This window comes from Silurus meridionalis, chromosome 19 (assembly GCF_014805685.1).
Source record: "Silurus meridionalis isolate SWU-2019-XX chromosome 19, ASM1480568v1, whole genome shotgun sequence".
Classification (NCBI taxonomy): domain Eukaryota; kingdom Metazoa; phylum Chordata; class Actinopteri; order Siluriformes; family Siluridae; genus Silurus; species Silurus meridionalis.
Window position 1 is genome coordinate 11,281,363 of NC_060902.1, and position 22,711 is coordinate 11,304,073.

The following is a 22,711-nucleotide window of genomic DNA, read 5'->3' on the forward strand; positions in this document are numbered from 1 at the left end:
GCTCATTTTGTGCAAAGTGTAAAATTTCTCAGTTTAAACATTTGTTTTGCTCTCTATGTTCTGTTGTGAATAAAATATTGGCTTATGTGATTTGAAATAAAGTTTTAATTCTATTCAAATAAAATATAAAAACGTCCAAACATTTCCAGAATTCACGTTGTGCAAGTGGACATTCCAGGGCATAGGTTGGCTTTATCTGAAGCACACCCAGCACAATGTAAGGGATTTATAATTGAAGTCTGGATGATTCCAATCCTTACTTTGTTTTGCATAAAGACCCAAGTTATTAACATGTGAACACAGCAGTTGAGGAGAGCCTGCGGACCCATGTCTTAGCAAACCTAGTGCCAATTGAATTACACATGAATGTCCCACAAACCTTTTAAATTGATTTCAATTTTAGGGTTTTAGGGTAGTCAATAAATCAACAAAAAGTAAAGTGGCATTCGATTGAATACAGTTGATCCGGAAAGTATTCACAGCGCTTCACTTTTTCCACATTTTGTTATGTTACAGCCTTATTCCAAAATGGATTAAATTCATTATTCTCCGACAAATACTACAAACAATAACCAATAATGACGATGTGAAAGAAGTGCGTTTAAAACAGCCTTTGATCAATACTTTGTTGAAGCATCTTTGGCACCAATTGCAGCCTCAATTTTTTTTTTAGTATGATACTACAAGCTTGGCACACCTATTTTTGGTCAGCTTCTCCAATTCTTTTTTGCAGAACGTCTCAAATTCCATCAGATTGAATGGAGAGCGTCGATGCACAGCCATTTTCAGATCACTCCAGAGATGTTTAACCGGGTTCAAGTCTGGGCTCTGGCTGGCCCACTCAAGGACATTAACAGAGTAGTCACGTAGCCACTCCTTTGTTATCTTGACTGTGTGTTAAGGGTCGCTGTCCTGTTGGAAGATGAACCATTGCCCCAGTCTGAGGTCCAGATAGCTCTGGAGCGGGTTTTCATCAAGGATGTCTCTGTAGGTTGCTGCATTCATCATTTTCTCAATCCTGACTAGTCTCCCAGTTCTTGCCAGAGAAAAACACCCTCACAGCATGATGCTGCCACCACCATGCTTCATTGAAATGATGGAATTGTCCAGGTGAATAGCAGTGTCTGGTTTCCTCCACTCAGTCTTTGTTTTTCAGCATCTGAGAGTCCTTCGGGTGCCTTTTTGGCAAAATCCAGGCAGGCTGTCATGTACCTTTTACTGAGGAGTGGCTTCTGGCCACTCTACCATACAGTCTTGGTTAGTGGAGCGCTGCAGAGATGGCTCTGCTTCTGGAAGGTTCTACTTCTGAGCTAAAATTTTTAGTGTTATCTCAAAGGCTTGAATACTTATGTACGCACTTTTTTCGCTTTGTCCTTATGGGGTATTGTTTGTAGAATTTTGAGGAAATTTTATCAATTTTGGATCAAGGCTGTAACATAACAAAAAGTGGAAAAAAGTGAAGCGTTGTGAATACTTTTCGAATACACAGTAAATAAGTCAAGAAATCCAGACAAGGCAGACAAAATTCACAGTTCCACTGTCGTTGAAAATGGAATTGAAAGAAAACAGTGTGGGAGAAGAACGAATATTGGTAAATTGTTTGAGAGACATGAAAAATTAAAGATCAGCACTGTTGGCTATGTTGGTTAGTACTGTTCCCTCAGTCACAAGATGTTGATTTGTTTTATAGAACAGCTTTTTAGTGATGGAGATTACAGCTGCTAGGAAGATTTTATAAGGTTTATAATGTTTATATTAATCACTCTGATTTTATGTTTTGGTTTCTTTAGTCACAACACCTTCACTTAATAATTAATTTAAAACATGCTGCTGTTTAGAAACAATATGTGCATCATTTTAGATGGATGGATGGATGGATGGATGTCTGTTTCACATTTATGGAAGGAGTTTTCAGGTTCAACACTTTGACATTAAGCTGTAGCTTCCACCATGAGAAAGGGGAAAATTGTTCCTGTTAGCTGCTGTAGTGTAACAGGAACTGCCTTGTATCATGGACAGCATTAAAATATAAGCATAAATAGACAAATTGTATTCTGTCAACTATTTGGTTTGGTTTGGATGTAGTTTAGACATGTAAAAATGTGATCCAGCTAAGCATTTACCCATATTAAATTTGATGCTGTACTGTATATGATGTTTTTTTAGAAAAAGTAGCTTTGGAGACATGTTTAGATGTGCATAGACATTTTCATTTGTGGAAATATCGATGCGACAGAGATGCTTCAAAGATCATCTATTTGGGGAGTTAAACTATACACATTGCAAATGATTGACTTTCCCTCATTCACAGTTATGAAGGATTCTTTCTGTCGTGTTCTCTCACCCATGGGGGAAATGAGCTGTGTGCCCCCCAGCATACAAGCAAACAGTCAGTCAGCAAATACCTCTTTCATCTTGTTGTTTGGGACCAGAGGTGAGTGTCAGATGAAGCTCTCATCACAGTTATGATTTTTCTCTTCATAGTCCAAACTATTCTGCTTTCAGATGGCAGTCCGGTAGCAGTCTGTTTAATCTTCTGCTTATAGCCTGAAATACGAACTAGTGCATCATCCTGTGGCTAACTTCTAAAATCTTTTGTTTTGTCTGAGGATGGTGCAGGAGGAGAAATGTATTTATTTATTTATTTTGCCAGAGACAAAATTCATAATGCACAAGTTATTAATAAACTTAAATTCAAAATTCTCCATTAGCAATATATCCTTAAACTTTCCTCAGGTCCTTTGGGAGAGCTCTCTATGAAAACGGGAGTCCTTGTTAACATTGTGATATAACATAATAATTGTAGATATTGTGGACTAATTGATGTTGATATGATTTTTTTATTTTTATTTTTCTAAGCGTAATGGATAAACGGTTAGCGTTTTCAGCCAATACAGTTTGTTCTGATGTTCCCAAATGTTGGACACAGATTCTTAAATAAATATCTTAAGATCATAAAAAATTATGCAGGGTATAGAGGATCATCGCTTTTATTTCAAAGTGACTCCTGTAACTATTTCAGGAACTTCTCTGTGTTATAAATGACCAGTTAACACCCACTCAGTTCTGACCAGCTGCTGTGCTAGGTTTTGCTAGATGATATGCCCTGATGCTGATTGATCCTTTTTTTTCCTCCTTTCCTCTCTTCTCATTTTACACTGTAGGATTTGCTTCCCAGTGCAGATCAACCAGCTGCCACGGGAGTCTCAGCTGACAGTGACTCTGTATGCCACTCCGTTACCACCCCCTGGAGGAGCTGAGGACAAGAGCAAGCAGAAAGCCCGCAACATGGAGGCTCTAGGCTGGGTCACAATGCCGCTGTTTAACTTCCGACAGTAAGTGCATAAAGAAATTATTATTTAAACATTTGTGTAGGACAACAGGTTGGTGCACTGGTGAGCCTGAGCCCATGTTATGATGTGTGTACTTTTGCATGTTCTTCCCATGTCTGCATCCTGGTTGGACTGCATTACCTTCTCATTACAAGTGTTCATGGGATACGCTTCAGATCCATTGGTCCACTTTTAGCTGTCCAGTTTTGGTAAACCAGTAGTAACTATAGCTTCAGATTCCTGTTTTTGTCTGATAGAAGTGGAACCCAGTATGGTCGTCTTCTGGTTTAGACCATTCAGCTCAAGATTTGGTGTTCTGGGTTGCTTTTCTGCTCAACACGGTTGTAAAATGTAATTAATTCAGTGACCACACTGTTGACTTCCTCTCATCTCTCTTCGCTCTGTCCATTCTACTCTGACCTCTCACATCAACAAAGCATTGCTGGCAAAAAAATAACTTTTATAGACTGGTATATGTGACAATACCAGGAGCTCGACAGTTTCTAAAATACTCAAACCAGACCATATTACAGATATTACCAAGTTTCAGAGATCATATTTGTTCCTATTTTGATGTTTTGTGTGAACATGAACTGAAATGCGTGGCCTGTATCTGCATGATTTTATGCATTGCACTGCTTGGAAGATTTTCTGGATAATTGAATGGATGAGCAAATGTACAGGTTTATTCTGAATAAAGTGGAGTTTATGCTGTAATTGTCCAGCACCTCCAAATAAAATGGCAGTCACATTCCCTATAATTGGCAAGGAATATACTGTACAGCACAAATTACGGATATGGTTGCCATGGTGATATGGATGCTATGGTGATATGTACGAACGACGGATTGTCCCGCCATGATAAAAGGCATCATGACTATACTAATGTATATATTAATGTAAGCCTGCCATGCCTCTGAACTAACTACCACGGTTAACGAATAACCACCTTAAACTTAAAGCGAGCTTCTGCTTTGGCTTGACATTAAACTCTCTATCTATGCATGATATATTAATGTATGTGTTTTGGCATTGGATGACTGTATACTTCCTCACTGTCAGAGAAGATCAAAGATTAGTTTGCTGCAAAATTGTGCAGTTTTGCACATCGAGAGGTTAAAAGGTTAAATGTAAAAGAAACCCACTCATTTTGCAAAACAGCACTTCCTGTGCTCAAAACCAACCTGCTGCACAAAAGAGCAAACCTGCCTCTCAGGAAGAAAGATTTGCTTATTGACTCTACGCTATAACACTGTACATAAGAAGGTAAATTTTGCTGAACAAAGGATCGAGTAGGAGTAAATGAGTGCAAAAAAGGTTTGCAGAAGTGTCTACAGCTGCTGTAGATCAGTCTGAGGAATGTGTTTCACAGTAGGGTTTGTTTTCTTTAGCCAAGTAGGCCAAGGCCTTATTGTAAAAATCTTAGGTTCTGATCATATCAGATATCATATCTGATCTTACGTTTTATCATATAATCTTGGTTAGCATGGGCATACGTATTCTCCCTAAAGTCATAAATTCCTTAGCAGTGTTATTGTGTTTGCACACTCGACAAAATGTCAGTTGTTGGTCAGCTGTCTTTCATCACATACATAAAATATGTAATTCTTATATCTTTCAACTTGATTCTCTATTGATATGCAGTATTTTTCGACTGTGAGGCGACTGTGTGTTGTGTTCAGGGCAGAATTATGTGACAGCTTTGAGCTTGATTTAGTCAGTAGCCACATTTACATGTACACTTTTTTGATTGAAAGATTCGGTGAATTGTTTACATGAGACATTATCTAATCCGAATCGGTGCTTTAAATCAGACTGACTTTGTGACATGCGCACGTTCTATCCTGTCAAGAAGGAGTCCCATTATTTCTTATGCACGCTATTTTTCTGTAACGTGTTGCTCTTAATCAAGCAACAGTGTGAATTTGTAGGTATAACTACTGCTGGAAGATATGAGGAAAAAAGGTTTTTTTTTTGGTGGCTGTGCATCTCTAAGGAGCTGCATCTCAATTCCATCCCCCCATCCTCCGAAAAGCAGTGTGGGTGAAGGTTTGTAGTGAGGGCTAGTGGGAGCAAGTTGTATTGCTGGAATTTAGTGACCTGGAATGAAAACTTTCGCATGACTCATCGGTCATTCACACATTTGTGTGGATTGGTAGAGGGATTTATGGCCCCAAAAAAGAGGCCTTCAGAAATTCAATTCCTCTATTTATTCCGTGTCGAAACTGGAAAGCTGAAAAAGTACAAAAGTTCCTGTATATCTTCTGCAAGGGAATGATGATTGGATAATACAAGATCTTATACAGATGCCAGGTGAAAAGGAGGCTTCCGAAATCGCACAGAGATTTGAGGAAGCACATTTTGTCTTTTAAGTAATGGGTTTTATCAACAACAGTAATCGGTTTAAGCTGTTTACAGTGGGAGAAAGAATTATTTGATCCCCTGCAGAAACAGAATATAAAAAAATCCTTTAAAGAAAGGTTATAATTTGTATTTGATCGAGTGAAAAAAGCATTTGATCATGTACCAAATTAGACTACCACAGACCCAAATGAGTCCTGTCCTTTTAGAAAAGTACTAATATCAACCCGTTTTGTGTATAAAAGACACCCGTCACAGAATCAACCTCTCCACCATCATTGAAAAGAACAAAGAGCTGTGAAAGGACGTCAGGGACAAGATTGTAGACTTGCCCAAGGCTGGAATGGGCTACAAGATCATCAGATTGTTGCCATGGCTGTATGTTTTGGGTCATTGTCATGCTTGAAGACCGATTCATGATCTACAGTGTTCTGGCTGAAGCCAAGAGGTTCTCATCCAAGATTCTACAGAGCATGGTCCAATTTATGTGGTAAATTTTTCCTATTTGCTTAACAGAGAAACAGCCCCAAAGCAGAGTGTTTCCTTCTCCATGTTTGACAGTGGGGATGATGTTCTTTGGGTCATATTCAGCATTTCTCTGCCTCTAAACACAGTGAGTCGAGTTGATGTCAAAGATCTTAATTTTGGTCTCATCACATTCTCCCAAGTGTTCTCTGAATCATTCAGGTGTTTGTTGGCAAACTTTAGACAGCCCTGTTCATGTGCAGTCTTGAGCAGAGAGACCTCGGTGTGTTACAAATGGTTTTCTAATGATCTCCAGCTCCCCTGAGATCATTAACAAGCTGTAATTCTGGGCTGATCCCTCACCTTTCTCAAAATCTTCCTTACCCCATGAGGTGAGATTTTGCATGGAGCTCCAGAGCAAAGGTGACTGACTTATCTTGTATTTCTTCTATTTTCGCATTATCGCACCAACTGTGGTCTCTTTCTCACCAAGCTTCTTGCTGATGATCTTATAGCCAAATTCCAGCCTCGTGCGGGTCTACAATCTTGTTCCTGACATCCTTTGACAGCTCTTTGGTCTCACCTGCGGTGGTGGAGATGTTGGAATGGAAGAGGTTGATTCTGTGACTGGTGTCTTTTATACACATAACAAATTTGCTAAAGGGGCAGGACTCATTTCGGTGTGTGAGTGTAGAATTTTTGCTGGTTGGTAGGGGATCAAATACTCATTTCACTTGATCAAATAAAATTTTCTAAATCTCTCTAAAATAAACCTAAAATAAAAATTTGAGATTGTTATTTTCTTTGTAAAGGGGTACACTCACACTCTCACTCAGATAAGGGATCAAGTCATTATTTCCCCCACTGTACATGGCAGAATTTACATTTTGTCCGGTTTATAGAAAGGTTTATCCCATCCCTCTGAAACCGATTACAATTTCATTCGGCTTGGGCATTTTTTAATCCCGATGTGTTTTATATGGAGAATTTTCATTTGGATTGGACTTTTAGACCAATTACAATGCTCCATGTAAATGCACCTTGTGTTTCCACATACTATTCATGTACTTCATTCTGAATAAAGATAGTTTGTCATTCACACACTTTAATTAATTGAAGTTAGTAAAAAAATGTCCCCACTGTCCCCCAGATCACACCTGAATAATCTGAGTATATGGTATTTACTTACTTACTTACATTTCAACGTCAGTTCAACAGCAAGCAGAACATTTTGAAAGTAATAAATGATGGAAGTAACTCCTGACTTTAACTCACCACAACACCCACGCCTTTGTGCGTTTTTTATTTTTTAAGTAGTAGAAAAGAAGGTTTTAAGCTCATGATCATTTAAATAGTTATATACTGTATCTATATACAGAAGACCAGGCTGTAGTTACTGCACTGTTCACTGACCAAAGGAAAAATTTATTGTTGTGACTGACAGTAAAGAGTATTTTTACTTTGGTTATTTGTGTGCTGCATAACGATATCAAATACCACTCACTGCTGCTAAGGATTGCTCTGAATGTCCAGCCTAAAGACATTACTGTGACATTACTGTTGGCAGTAGACTTCAAATAACATTTTGTTGAATCAAATAGCCTAAAAATAAAATCTGCATGTCCCTGGGGCCTGGGATTTGTTCACCCCTGTTCAAAAGTATAGTTTTCCTGTATAAAGAATTATGTTTCAGGCTATTTGGTAGCTATTTGTTGCTAAGCGAATAAAAAAAACAAAAAAACAAAACTGTGCAGTATTATTGTAAAAACAATACCATTGCGCATTGCCCTCAACTGATCAGGTGAATAATTGTAAGTTGCTCTTGATAAGGTCATCTTCTAAAACACCAGAAATGTAAAGTGTAAATGTAAATACAAAGGCTGAACATCAGACAGTGTAGTGGAATTATGGGGCTACATGAATGTAGGTTTACTTAAAAAAAAAACTGAACCTGTGATTTTGTCCTAGCGATTTGTCCAGTTTTATATTTGTTCAGAGTTTGAAAGGAGTTTCACACATAACAAAATGATTCAAACACGTTAAACGTTTCATGCCAATAGTCCTAGATTGAGAAAACATTCGGTAGTACATTTATATATCTTTTTGAAAACCTGTTTACCAACAAGGAGTAAAATACTGTTCCAGTGAAGTTGACCATGCAAAGCATCTCCTTGTTGCAACCGTTTCTTTTGAATCACTTCTGACCACCATTACGGATATACAACCTGCCTATTGCGTAAAATGTTTATTCAGCACGAAGATAAATGTGAACTTATCGTTTATTTTTTCCCCAGATATTCATTGGAATGGCAGCATTCTTTAAAAATGACTTTCTTTCAGTGTGGAAACATTCAAAACATGCTGAAAGCAGAAGGAAAAAAAAACATAAACACAATGTGTTATAATATTACTGCAAGTTTGCTGCTGTAGTGTTTATCCAGAAGCGGATGTCAGGATGGTGGGATTGAGCTGTGTGTTTTCCTGTGTTGCAGCATTTTGACGTGTGGTAGGAAGCTGTTGGGTCTTTGGCCGTCAACCCCAGGAAGCGGAAACACCCGGTCCAGCACTCCCAACTTCAACCAGCCAGACAGTGTCATCCTGCAGGTTAGCGGGTTATACAAGAAAACACTTCAACATGTGCCTTTTCTCATGCTTCTTCTATTATTCTATCCTCATGCTTATCTATTATCAATGTCATCACCGTTATATTTTAATATAAATCTACTAGATCAATTTGATCTAGATCAAAAGATTTCAAGGTTTTGTGTAGAAATTGGGTAAAATGAAGCAGCTACTATTTAGACAATCCTATTAGCCCCAGTAGTTTGGGTTTCTTATTTGAGAGTTTAGAAGGCCAGGCTGTTCAAAGCTTCTTGTTGGTATATGATGTTTTACTTCAGTATCTGTATACACTGTAAACTATGAACTGGTGGGTGCTTAAGGCAACCAAACAAGACTTTTTGACTTTAAATGCAAGTCCCAATGCGCTTTAAGAGTGTCTTAGCAAAAATATAGTGTGGTTGACAGAAAAGTGCTGTTTGTGCTACATTCGCTTTCACACCAACATAATATACTCTGACCTCAGCGAAAAGTGTTTCATTAACTGCCAGTTCTGTTCACATGGCTGCACTTTCCAAAGAGTATTGTCTTTAGTGTCAATGAACTCTACGTACAATTTTAAGAAAAATAATAAATATATAAATACATCGTGAACCAGTTGTAACATGCCCGATAGATCACTATTTTGCATCTAATACCTTTCATATATTAAAATGCTATAAATCAAAATCTGACCTCAGAATTTAAAGCTGAGGTGAAACTGGACTGCAAATTCAAACAGAACTGCAAAAAAAAAAATCTTTTACACAATGACAAACTGCAACTGTTGATCCAAAAATACGATGAATACTTTGCAGTAATAAAATTGCATTTTAGCTAGCGATATTCTGAGGACCAAATGACATAAAAAGTACTGAAAGTAGTAGGAGTGAAATTGCAAGGCTGACAAATTCTGTGTGTATTAAACACTGATTGTTCCCTGCTTTCTGTTCTTTATATGTTACTTTATAAACTAGAAGTCTGACCGTTTGTCGTGTCAGAAAGTGGCGCATTTGGTATGCAGAGGCCTTGGTTGAACTCTGTTAGAGTCTACACAGAAAAGCCGAGTTCTGGCTGAGGTTTGGTTCAGAAGGGGTGTGTCCTGCTGCAGAGTGGAAGAGGACTTAAAGTAGGTCAGTTCACTCTGTGTGTGAGAGATAGAGAGCGAGAGCGAGCAGGAGAGAAAAAAAAAACTTTTACAGCTTGTCCTGCAGGACATCCCCTCCAACACACATACATACACACACACACACACACACACACACACACACACACACACACACACAGTCATTGACTACATAATCTGTCACCCACAGCCTCAAAGACACCCATGCACATTTATGCATTCTTTTACACAGACACCTCATAACACATTCATATGTGACATTTAATTTGGATTGCCCTTGATAAAATGCAACAACTTCTTCCCTCTACAATTCTGCTGCGACTGTAGTCCTACCTGCCTAGAGTCCAGCGCAGTCGAGTTTTTTATCTTTTCTTACACACTCGTTTGAAATCATTTTGAGTTTGAGCCAAGAAAACGCCAAACCCTGCCGGTCCCGTGCTGACCTACAGCAAAGTCAAATGAGATCACTGTAATGCGCCGAAATTTCCATCAGTCGCGCAGAGAGGCACAACGTGATGCAGAGCGAATTTAGTGAACTACTTAGTCCCAGCTGTGCTTTATTCTTGGTGGTTGCAGCTTCGTCTGAAGGCACTGGGGTGTGCAGTAGAGACCGACGGACTGGTGTTTGGGTAGACGACGGTTTAATTCCAGCTTTTGGTTTGTCCCTTCTGAAAAGGTTTTTTTTCCTTAACCTGACTGGCACTGCTGCACATCTGGGACGTGAGAGCACAGCTGGGCCTCATTTAAGACTCAAAAATATTCTCACCCGATTCTTCACATGCTTCTCCCCCATGTTCAATCCAGCACCATAACCTTTTTTTTTTGGTTGATCTAGATTTTTTTAATTCCAGTCTGTTTTTCTCAATTTCTTCCTTCTTCTTGATTATTTATTTATTTTATTATTTTTTAAACTCATGTGGATTGCTTTATGTGGATCTGTGTTTCTCTGTGGCTCCAGTACACATGCACCTCAGTATGGCTTGGCGTAAGAGGAAGATAAGAGAGATAGCGGTGAAACTATCAGTGTTTGACTTGGCATGGATAAGGTGGAAGCCCCCACTGTTATAGGGGCCAGACTGTATCAGGAGCTTCTGTTACTGCCCAGCACAGCTGTTGACTCAGCTGCCAAGACTTACAATGAGCCTATAGCAACTGATTACTACCATAAACTGGGGTTCTACATTCTCATTTCCCCTTTACCCAGTCAAAACCTTTGATGAAAAAGCCCTTTTAGATTCATTTTGCTTGCACCTTATCTGTACGAATGTTCTAGATCTATTACATAAAACTAGACACAAGCTAAAATAATATTGCTTCTAATTACTTTCTGTTTTTTTTTCTTCCCCTAGAGAGATTTAGAAGTGTGTGAAGAACTTATCACTTTCTTAAATCACCCCTAAAGGAATTCAAACCAATCCCACCCGTTCGCCCAGTTTGTATTATTGCTTGCACCTGCCCAGCATATATTTTCAACATATTGAATTGAACACACTGACCATGTTAAAGTATTCAATGATTATGTACATGTGCTGCACTAGTATGCTCAGTTCATGCTTATTTTAAGACAATTGGCATCTATTCCTCTCGCCAGTTTCAGATCGTGCCACTTCTTCATGCCTGCAGTAAAGAAACTCTTACCTCTGCATTGAGTGCAGAGTTCCAGATTTCTAGAAAAGGAAGTGACGAGGCGACCTCACAGCCGGTTTTACTGGAATTCTGTCATGCTTCAGAGTTTAGTTTCAGTCCATGTTCGTCTTGTGTGTCATGCACATCAAATGGTTATTGAAAGTCTACGTCAAAAAAAAAATATTCATGCAGTCAAACTGATTTAAGCTTAGCTTTGAAAATATTATGAATTGAATAAAACACTGCTAAGCATGTGGTAGATGCACTAAAAACAGCCACGTGGTCTGCTGCTCACTTCCTCTTCCTGCAGCATATGATAGATGTTTGACTATACCCGGTCCATTAAAAACAAAATGAGTTTGGTAAATAAATGTCTGTGTTTTGATTAACAGTCTTGTCTCATTGTGCCTCTTTTCAATGCAAACACCAGGAATCTAACTAAACTCTTTCGCTTAGGTGGACTTCCCAACATCCTCGTTCGAGGTGCGTTTTAGCACCCCTCCGCCGGCCGAGTTCAGTCCTCAGTATGAGTTTTCCCGACTGGAGCAGAACAGCCAGAGACAGCTCCAGGACATCCTAAACAAGATGTATCTCTTCTGGTGAGAACCACATCTGTAATAAAACAATGAGCTTTGAATGGCTAATGGAAAGGGAGAGAGCTGTTACAAGGACTTTTGCTAGCACCGCACTATTCAGTTTTGCAGATGGAAGCATAAAGTCGCACTTCGCTTATGCCCTGTGGTTTTTCTTAAGTCATTTGGACAGACGGTTTCTGTAGTTTGGTCTTTTTTAAGATTCAGCCACCTCATTTAGTGGATAGTGTTCAGTTTATTAGAATGCTGACGTGTAATCAGTTGTTAATTCCTTTTTCAGTGCAGAAGGTGGGAGGCAATAATAACCCCTATATTAAATCAATGTGTCAAGATTTATAATAATGCTGGCAAAAGATTATCACCACCCTTTTTCCAAGCATTCCAAGCATTTTAATTCCGTTTATATTTTACTGATCTGATGCCTAGACTTCCCACATTCCCAAAGCCAAGCTGGCAAATCATTCCCGGCCTGTAGGCTTATTCTCACCAGCACACAAGAACAAGAACTTGATTAGTGGTGGGTGTTTGATGATATTTTAAACTTTAAAGGCATTTTCCATATATTGTTCACTTTTTCACGAATTGAAAATGTTCGATTTAAATTATTTTTTTCTGGTTCATCCAGTTGCCAACAGCTGATGTGGATATCCTCCCAGCTGGCTCAACTTCCTCTGTACTCCTTTTTCTATTACTTCTCAATTTTTCTTTCTCTCTCTCTCTCTCCCCTGTTCCACCCCTTTTCTATCTGGCTTTCAGTCCTTCACTTTGCCACGTAGGCCTTCTACTGAGATGCTCAGATAGTCCGTTAAATATTTATTCGAGTGTGAGATTTACCGTCATGCCAACTTGGAAATATTAAGGCGTATATCAGTCAGAGCAAAGGTTCAGGGTGTGAGCTGGGTGTGTGCTCTGTTATCAGCCGTTGCTGTGAGATATAGATATGTTCGGTTTCCTAGTTGTTCCTGGTAGTTAGGAAATATGTTACTGTGTGTTTTCACTCAAAGCTCTGCTAAAACAGCACCATGGCCACCCTGAATCTAGCTGTCTGTGGACTAATGCAGTACACACAAAACACTACAAACTGCGTGTCTTAGTCACAGTAGTGTTGCAGCTTGTAATGAGGTCATTAAATCCTGCCTCTTGTGCCTCAAATCCATAAACATTTGTTCTTTCTGGGGGGACTCGATGCATTTTGTATTAAATCCTGCATACTTAAGTGTCATGCTTGACCAAAAACAGACAACTTATTATTCTTTTTTTCCTCTAGTATTTAGCTTAGTCCTCAGTGCTTCCTGTGTCCTTAGAAAACTCCGAAGTAATAAAGGGCATGGGATTGTTCATTTCCAGTATTCTGACTCTAGTTCAAAGGCTAAAGGAGTGGCATGACATTTTCTAATGGATAGAGCACAATATACACGGGTGGTAAAATGATTCAGGGGTCTTGCCCTGCAGCTGGCATCCCAGGAGAGAGAGCCGCTCCCAGTATATTGACTTTTATTTCAGCACGGGAAAGGCACTGGGTTGGTGAGTGCTTTTGTTGAGGGAGTGTTATGGCCATTATTACAACACAAATACCCATGAATGAGATATAAAATATATAGGCTTTTGTGTATGAAAATACCAGGACCAGAGCGGTTTCTGAAACACTTAACTCTACCTCGGTCACACAAGCATATATACCAAGATCCAAAATCCCCCCCCTTCATTCTCATGTTTGATTTGGTACTTAACGAACCTGTATCTGCATGCTTACATGCATTGCGCTGCTTTCACATGACTGGCTGATTGGAGACTTGTAGCATTGTTTCCTCGACAAAACGTTCATAAAAGGGATTAGGGAGATATTTAGTTTATTGTTTTAAATATAGAAACACAAATCTGCTTTGTCGATTTTTTCCAAAACCGGTCAGTATATAAGACCCTTTTTAAGCATTTTGGCACGTTAGGATTTTTCTGTAATTCCCAATTTCTCTGTGGAGTTATAAAAAAAATTCATGAATTGAGTTGTCCATTGTGTAATTCTGTCCAGAATGGGGTCCTAAGAATAATCACAGTGATCAAAAAACAGTAAAGATTCCAAAGATATGGTGATTCTGCAGCTTCACTGTGAAGATGCGTTTGCAAGGTGCAACCCCTTATAATACGCTATCGAAACTAACAAAGGTCGTTTCCTTTTCATTACGCTGATGTTTGCTTCATTTCAATCTTGTTTCACTTTAATCTTTATTTTGAGCTAGATTTCTAACCTTTAAACACCAAAAAACAATTCTTCAAGAACCCCAGGTACAGTTTTTATTTTCAGAATTTATCCAAAAATAAAGTAAGTTATCGTGCATGTCGTAACTGTTCAGCTACAACTGAAAATGCATGTATGTAAAGATTTTGCATCGTGTCACATGTCCATTTTTATACCCTCCACCACTACTCTACATCGTCGAAGGTGGTTTAAATAATGATTGTTGCGCTGGCACATTTAGAGGACTTTCCAATGACAGGCTTAATGAAAAGACCAGGGGGTTTTTGTGTACCACGAGACATTTTTTATCTCAATGACTTTCTGTTGCGCCATTTTTTTTTTACTTCCCACGGGAAAACCTCTTTGAAATGTGTTCTGAATTGGAGCACGTTTTGGAAAGATCATCACAGAGAAATCACGTGATAGATGTGGCTCTATTTATATGCAATGAGATCACGATCACTTGTATATGCATAGTGCATAGGACAGTATATGCACAAGTGTTTACAGGTTTGAAATGGAAATCTTTTTAAAGTTTTAGTTGTTTATTAACCCTAGAAATATTTTAGCCAGATTTTTTTTTTGGCCATCATACACTATTTGCTGTGATAATAACCTCCACTTTTCTGTGATGTTTGTGATTGTACTTGTGGGTATTTCTGCTTATTCAGCCACAAGGGTGTTAATAAAGACATGTAATGATGTAGTGTAAGGAGGCCTTAGGTGCAGTCAGAGTTCCAGTTCATCCCAAAGGTGCTCAGTAACGTTGAGGTCAGAACTCTATCGCAGGTGACTCCAGATCTTTCAATATAACTCATGTAAACCATATCTTAATCAAGCTTGCTTTGTGCTTTTTCATGCTGGAGCAGTGAATGGAAAATTGAATGCTACTGCATCCCAGTAATCAGATGGCCCTATAGTTGAGCTTGTGTATGTATCTATACACAGAAAATAGATTGTTTATAAATATTGATTATTTAAGCAAATTAAATTCCTGAGAACCCTCATGAGTCTTTCATGTCTTCTTTCTTTTCTCAGTTCCTTTTTTGTTGTCTTTCTTTTAGACTTTCTGTTTCATAATTTCAATCTATTCTCTCTCTTTATTTCCCTGTGTTCGTTCTTTCTTTCTTTCTTTCTTTCTTTCTTTCTTTCTTTCTTTCTTTCTTTCTTTCTTTCTTTCTTTCTTTCTTTCTTTCTTTCTTTTGTTCTTACTCTCGCTCACTCATTCACATACGTACATACATACATATGAGGTTCAATGTGGATTCAAGCTGGAGTACAGAATCACAGGAATGGGACTACAGACTCTGTACTGTAGGGGAAATTCTCATTTGTGGAAAAGAGCCAGAATTTTACCAGGAAAAAACATGCTTTTGAAAAGGTCTAAATTTAACACAACACAACACAATAAAGCAACAACAGGAAGAAGATTCTAAAGTGAGAGATAAAAAGGAGCAGGATGCATTTTTTTTTTTTTTTTTTTTTTTTTTTTGAGTTTTGAAATAAATGAGCTGACAGCTAATTGTGCTTCAAACCCACTTCCCTTTCAGGTAAATAGCACATTCAGCACATGATGCATTATTTATGAGACTCTAAAATGTGGAGTAAGCAGAGAGATGAGGACGATGATGATGATGATGATGGTGGTGGTGATGATGAATTTCATGAACACAAGAATATGTGCTTTTTCCTAATGTAAAGCTTGAACAATGTGTGTAAAACTGCAGAACATTACTGAGTTTAGAGGCTAAAGAGATTGCAGGTGGTTGGATATATAAATGTGACTCAAGTGAGGGGAGTTTCAGCCTTATTGTTTAAAATCTTGTATCAAATATCTCTTTACAAGCGAAAGACTATCCAGCTGCATGTCTCTAAACATCTCATTTTTTTAGCATCTGAGAAAGCCATTAGATAGATACACACAAACACACATTCACATACGCACAGTAACCCTTCTTCTTTTGCTATTCTCTGTTTCTCATTTCTCGTTTTCACCATCTCTACCTCTCCCTTCTATTATGTTTATTTATGATCTATCTCTTCTCACACACTATCTTTCGCCTCTCCTTTACCCCCCCACTCACATTTCCTCTACCTTGGTCTTGCTCTCTCTACTGTATCTGTCTCCTGTATCTCTCGGTATAATTCAATTCATTTTTATTTGTATAGCGCTTTTAACAATGAACATTGTCTCTGTCATGTCTCTGTCAACATAATCATGTCTCTGTCCCTGTGTTTTGTCAGGTTGACTCCGGAGCAAAAGCGCCTGCTATGGGAAAAGCGTTACTTCTGCCACGCCGAAAGCAGCCGCTTGCCCCTGATCCTGGCCAGCGCTCCCAGCTGGGAGTGGGCGTGTTTGCCTGACATCTACGTCCTCCTGCGCCAGTGGTCATGTACCAACCACCTGGATGCTCTGGGCCTGCTGCAGGCTACGTAAGAACTTCATTTCCTGCTTGCTGTACACACCCCATGTGACCCATTTTAAAGCACCAAACTTATTAAACACATATTTCTCAATCTTTCTCAAACCTGTTCAAGATCGTTTCTGTCCTGTTGGATTGAAGCAGAAGTAAAATGTCTTTAAAATAAATCAGTTTTATGTGTGTATATTTAGGTTTCCAGATCAGGAGTGCAGGCGCACAGCTGTCCAGTGGATGGACTCCATCTCTGACCCTGAGCTCCTAGACTTTCTTCCACAGCTTGTGCAGGTAGCATGGACTGTGTTTTCTTCTCGCTCTTGCTCTCTTTCTTTCTCTCTCTCTCTCTCTCTCTCTCTCTCTCCCTCTCTCTCTCTTTCTCTTGCGCTCTCTCTCATGTTTCTATTGTTTTATCTTTTTTCCCTAAATCAGGCTCTGAAGTACGAGTGTTACCTGGACAGTCCTCTGGTGCGTTTCCTGTTGCGCAGAGCCATCGGAGACGTGCGTGTCGCACACTGCCTTTTCTGGTGTGGCCACTTTCTGTTTTGCATGCTATACTAAGATAACATATGCTGGCATACCCTGAAATTTGATAGTACACACACACACACACACACACACACACACACACTCACAAACACACACACACACATACACAAAAGAGTCAGTGTCATATGGCCAGTCCCAATAAACATGAATGCAGTCCTATCGAAACAAAAAACACATTATGTTGCCTCTAGCACACTGCATATGGTGTTGAGTCTGCAGCTGAGATTCGTAACCCAGTTCAGTGTACTAGCTCAGTCAGCAATAGCACCATCTGCTGGAATGATCCATGACGGCCAGTCTCATTGGCTCCTTGTGTTTAAGCTGTTATACAATAGAGACAGTTTATTGTGTATGAAAGGCTGTAAATGTTGCTAGAGTGCGCAGTATTGTATAGGATGATGAAAGGGATCTTTTCGTTGTCTTTTCCAGGCTGTTCCATGTGTATCGTTATCCAAATCACCCTAAAGGCACCAAAAAGCAACACGCCTGCGGACATAGCATTTTATTCTCGCTCTGTATATGTAGCTTTAGTCCAGGTTCACCAGATTCCACCAAAAACTGCCCACAGATGAATTGGTTAAAATCACTTGCTTCTAGGTGTAAATGAGTATGAGAGTTTATGTGAATCCAATCTCCTTTAGCATTGTCTCCACACTGATGAAATAATTAAATATATCTTGAAATTAAAATACGTCAAATACTGTGTGTAGTGCTGTTAAACTATTGTATTATGTTGGGTAGGTACCTGAAGGATATTGCTGTGCGTAATGCAGATTAGCCTTAATAATATTGAATGTCACTGCACAGGTTGCTGAAGGACACTCTGCAGGACTCACAGTTCAGTGTACGCTATCAGCATCTACTGGCCGCGTTGCTCTGCTGCTCAGGCCGAGGCCTCCGTGAAGAGTTTGACCGCCAGTGCTGGCTCATCAACATCCTGGCTAAAGTAGCACAGCGTGTCCGAGACGCCTCTCCATCATCGAGACAAGTCTGAACCTCCTTCTCAATTTCATTATGTTCATCAAGCCGTATTTCCTGTACTGTCATTGAACTCTGAGAAGCTGTAGATCTGTTTACTTTTGCTTACTCTAAAACGAGATGGTAAGTGGTGTGTGTGTGTGTGTGTTTCGCTCCAGGCTCTACTCCGAGAAGGACTGGAGGAGGTCAAACATTTCTTCTCCATAAACAGCAGCTGCCGCCTTCCGCTTAACCCTGGCCTGCTAGTGAAGGGCATTAACATACAGGTACATGTTAAAGTCATGGCTTTCCTTATTAATAAGTTACAAAGCTTCTACAGTCCACTTTGATCCATAATCATGCATTTATTGCTGCATTGCGGATAAATTAATTTTGCTGTGACAGTTTTCATTTATGCAGAATGCAAAAATAAGGAATAAAACAAAAAATATAATAATTTCCATTAGTAATTGTGTTCTCCTGACCCCTGAACAGCAAAATAGTGTAGTTACTCACAAAAGTGAGTACAGCCCTCACATTTCAGCAACCATTTTATGTTTCGCCCCTCACACATTTATATGTTCTCAAGGGACAATACTGTAAAAATGAAACTTGGATATACTTTAGAGTAGTCAGTGTGTAGCTTGTTTAGCAGTACAGATTTACTGTCCACTGAAATTAACTTAACATTCTGGGGTGTAACGGTACACAAAATTCCCGGTTCAGGACGTACCTCGGTTTTTAGGTCACGGGTTCGGGTTCAATAAAAATTATTATAAAATATGAAATAAAATAGAATAAATCAAATTAATGCTATACATTTTTTATTATATTGATTAAATTCAGTAATTGAATAAATAGGCACAAATTAAACTGATTAAATAAAATTAAATAAATGGAAAAAATGTAATGGGTTACAATTGTTAGACCTCATTTTGGTACCAAATGTATTCATTCCTTTCTCCTTCCCGTAAGCGTCTAACGCTAGCGTTATGGATTCTTTAGCGTGTTCATGCATGCCCAAAACAAATCTTATTTCCGGTACGGCGTGAGTAGCCACAGTAACACTGTGCTAAATCTAGTTTAAAGAGTTTCAAGTTTCAAGTTAATTTTCCTAGTACCAGCAGCACTCATGCAGCCTCAGACCATGATGCCACCACCACCATGCTTGACTGTAGGCAAGACACAATTTTCTTGGTGTTCTTTACCAGGGAAACATCACACATGCTAGACACCATCTGAGCCTAACAAGTTTATCTTAACAAGTGTCTCATCAGACCACAGGACATGGTTCCAGTAATTCATGCTCTTATACAGTTTGTCTTTAGCAAAATGTTTGCTGGCTTTTTTCTGAGTCAGCTTCAGAAGAGGCTTCCTTCTGGGAAGACGGCCATGCAGACCGACTTGTTGCTGTGTGCGGCGTATGATCTGAGCACTGGCAAGCGGACCTTCCATTTATGCAACCTCTAAAGCAATACTGCAGCACTCATACGTCTGTTTTTTTTAAACAGCTTCTACACCTGACGCACAGCACGAGGAAACGACTTCTTTGACCGACCCTTGTGAAGGCCTGTTCCGAGTGGAACCCATCTTAGAAAACCTTCTGTATGACCCTGGCCACTGTACTGTTAGTCAGTTTCAGGGTGTTAGCAATCTTCGATTGCCAATGCTTCTATAGCCAAGGCCATATTTTATAGAGCAACAATTCTAATTTTTAAATCCTCAGAAAGTCTTTGCCATGAGGTGCCATGTTGAAGATCCAATGGTCCTGTCAAGCAGACAAAAACATGAACATGATGAATAGGACATGTGGCTTTTCATGGTTACATGTTGTACAGCTGATATCACTCAGGGTGTACTCACATTTGTTGACAGCTCTGTTGACAAATAATGGCTGTATATTGAGTTATTTTCAGAGGACAGTAACTACTCTAAAAGATGTCCAAGTTTTATTTCTATAGTATTGTCTCTTAAAAACACATACTAAAACAGTTGCTAAAATGTGAGGGGTGTACTCACTTTTGTGAGATACTGTATTGTACAAAATATTAAACAGAATAAGCTTTTGTCAAACCCTTCTTCAGTTCTCACCAGCAAAAACTAAATCTCTTTTCTCTTCTCTTACTTATGCTCTTCTCTTTTTTTCCCCCCGCTCTCCTCTTCCTCACCCCTTCATTCCCTCTAGTCCTGTTCCTATTTCAACTCCAACGCTGTACCACTCAAACTTTCATTACAGAACATAGACCCCCTGGGAGACAACATCAACGTCATCTTTAAGGTGCTCACTCATTTGTAAATCTGTTATAGTAGTTCTAAATGGTGTGAGAACCGCAAGTGATGGTTAAACGTATTTTAGTCAGGAGATGACCTGCGGCAGGACATGCTCACCCTGCAGATCATCCGCATCATGAACAAAATCTGGATCCAGGAGGGTTTGGATATGAGGATGGTTATCTTCCACTGCTTCTCCACAGGCCGGGGCCGAGGTACGTGTCAATGAGTTTGATTTTTCTTTTCAGTGCACTTCAGGTTTCTGCTCAAGCAGGATGTTGTCTCAGTCGAATAGTGCTAGGCTTTTGTCCAAACAATTTGTGAGGTCTGTATAAATGTCTTCATTTTAGGCATGGTGGAGATGATCCCAAATGCTGAAACCTTGAGAAAAATCCAAGTGGAACATGGGGTGACTGGGTCCTTCAAGGACCGCCCACTGGCTGACTGGCTGCAAAAACACAACCCCACTGAGGATGAGTATGAGAAAGTGAGCAGCCTGAGTTTACACCTTTGTATAAATATATTTTAACAGCATATACGAGTTCCTCTATTGATCATGAAGTCTCAATTGAAAAGGTCTACGAATACTATTAGGAAAACCCTACTGCATGAGAGTTGATGCAACAACAAAACCCCCTGCTTTTTATATGGCTTTTGGGCTTTCCTGGTGCTGTTTATTTAGATGGACTGTATTCTGGGGCCGTTCAGGAACAGCTGTGTTTCTATTGATATCACATGACCAATTATTGCACACAGGTCGACTCCATTCAGTTATATGACCTCTGATGGCAAATGGCAATACCAGAACTATATATTTTCTGTGAATACTTAAACATTGTGTCCTATTTTTCTATACTGTGGAAAACTTCAGATTTGTCAAATATTTATGCAAGATACTGTAGGTCATTGGTCAGTTAACTCAGCTTGTTTGGGAAGATTTGTTTCAACACCACCAAGGTGTCAGGATAGAGACTAGTGAATCAGTGAGAGACATAAATGTTGACAGCACATTTGGCACAGATGTCATATTTAATATTTACTGCACTTAATAAATAAATGTCTATAGACCAGTTTCTTTCTCACAGCATAGACGCAGTGCTGTCAGTCATACACATATAGAGATTTCATGCCTATTAGTCATGTGCAGCTCCATGACTGAGGGCGATTGCCATCTCGATGCATAGCCAACGAAACAATGCATTAAAGATGCATATGAAGCAGCTACTAATGCGATACTATGCAATGGAAAAAATATTATGCTATGCAATTCTCTATGGTACAGACATTTTTATTTGTTTGGTTCAAACAGACAGCAAATCATTAATTTACTTAAGTTCCTTCTGACTTCTAATGCATGGCATTTTCACAAACAGGTGTTTGTAGTGCAAAAAAAGAAAGAAAGAAAGTAAAGCCAGATGTTCTATTGCTGTTCTGAAAGCAATGCAGCTGCCTTTTCTATGTTAATCTATATTCTATGTCTATTCTCAGGACACACCTTTGTCTCCAAAGTGTAGCGATGCGTCATATTCACGTTGCAACAGAGGTGCTGAGAGAACACACTTAAGAAACTGTTTAGCCAGGAGACGTCAATGTACATATAAAATATTAGTCACTTTCTATATAATAAACGTATAGCGCATCCACTAAAAATTATATATCAATAAATGTTTTTTTACTGATGCAAATATTTTTAAAACGATGCATCGCGATACAAATGGCAACTTGTGGCATTTTTTATTTTTTTTGTAAACCGATGCATCGCATCGTTAACTTGTATGTCGGATGCACAAATGCGATACCAGTGTGTTTGTGTGTGTGTGTTTGTGTTTTGGAGTATAACAATTTTGGTATAAAGTGACAAACTTCATCCACAAATGTTCAGGTCGAGTTCTTCAGTGTCACCATTGATTGTGTGTTATTTTTCTTCAGGCAGTAGAGAACTTCATCTACTCCTGTGCAGGCTGCTGTGTGGCCACCTACATCTTGGGCATCTGCGACCGTCACAACGACAACATCATGCTGAAGAGCAGTGGCCACATGTTCCACATTGACTTCGGCAAATTCCTGGGTCATGCACAGATGTTTGGCAACATCAAACGGTAAGGCCAGGAATAAGGAAGGAAAAGAATCTGTTTACACCAGTTTACACAACACTGACAAACTCCATTACAGCCCTCAAC

At 39.2% G+C, this 22,711-nt stretch overlaps 1 protein-coding gene and 1 long non-coding RNA gene across 2 annotated transcripts in view; one reads left to right on the forward strand and one right to left on the reverse strand.

The window, feature by feature from the left end:
* The window catches only part of pik3c2b (phosphatidylinositol-4-phosphate 3-kinase, catalytic subunit type 2 beta), a 53,764-nt gene that overhangs the window by 23,542 nt on the left and 7,511 nt on the right, over positions 1-22,711 (forward strand). Inside the window, exons 12-24 of the mRNA XM_046874776.1 lie at positions 2,312-2,434; positions 3,165-3,335; positions 8,651-8,762; positions 11,965-12,107; positions 16,582-16,770; positions 16,952-17,045; positions 17,187-17,281; positions 18,111-18,291; positions 18,440-18,547; positions 20,446-20,538; positions 20,617-20,746; positions 20,882-21,018; positions 22,461-22,630. Coding sequence (XP_046730732.1) covers positions 2,312-2,434; positions 3,165-3,335; positions 8,651-8,762; positions 11,965-12,107; positions 16,582-16,770; positions 16,952-17,045; positions 17,187-17,281; positions 18,111-18,291; positions 18,440-18,547; positions 20,446-20,538; positions 20,617-20,746; positions 20,882-21,018; positions 22,461-22,630 — 1,746 coding nt within the window. The remainder of the gene's footprint in view (positions 1-2,311; positions 2,435-3,164; positions 3,336-8,650; positions 8,763-11,964; positions 12,108-16,581; positions 16,771-16,951; positions 17,046-17,186; positions 17,282-18,110; positions 18,292-18,439; positions 18,548-20,445; positions 20,539-20,616; positions 20,747-20,881; positions 21,019-22,460; positions 22,631-22,711) is intronic.
* On the reverse strand, positions 8,420-17,281 carry LOC124402109. The gene is made up of 2 exons (XR_006928663.1): positions 17,208-17,281; positions 8,420-8,756 (listed from the first exon to the last, which is right to left on the reverse strand). It is a non-coding gene; the product is annotated as an uncharacterized LOC124402109 (long non-coding RNA).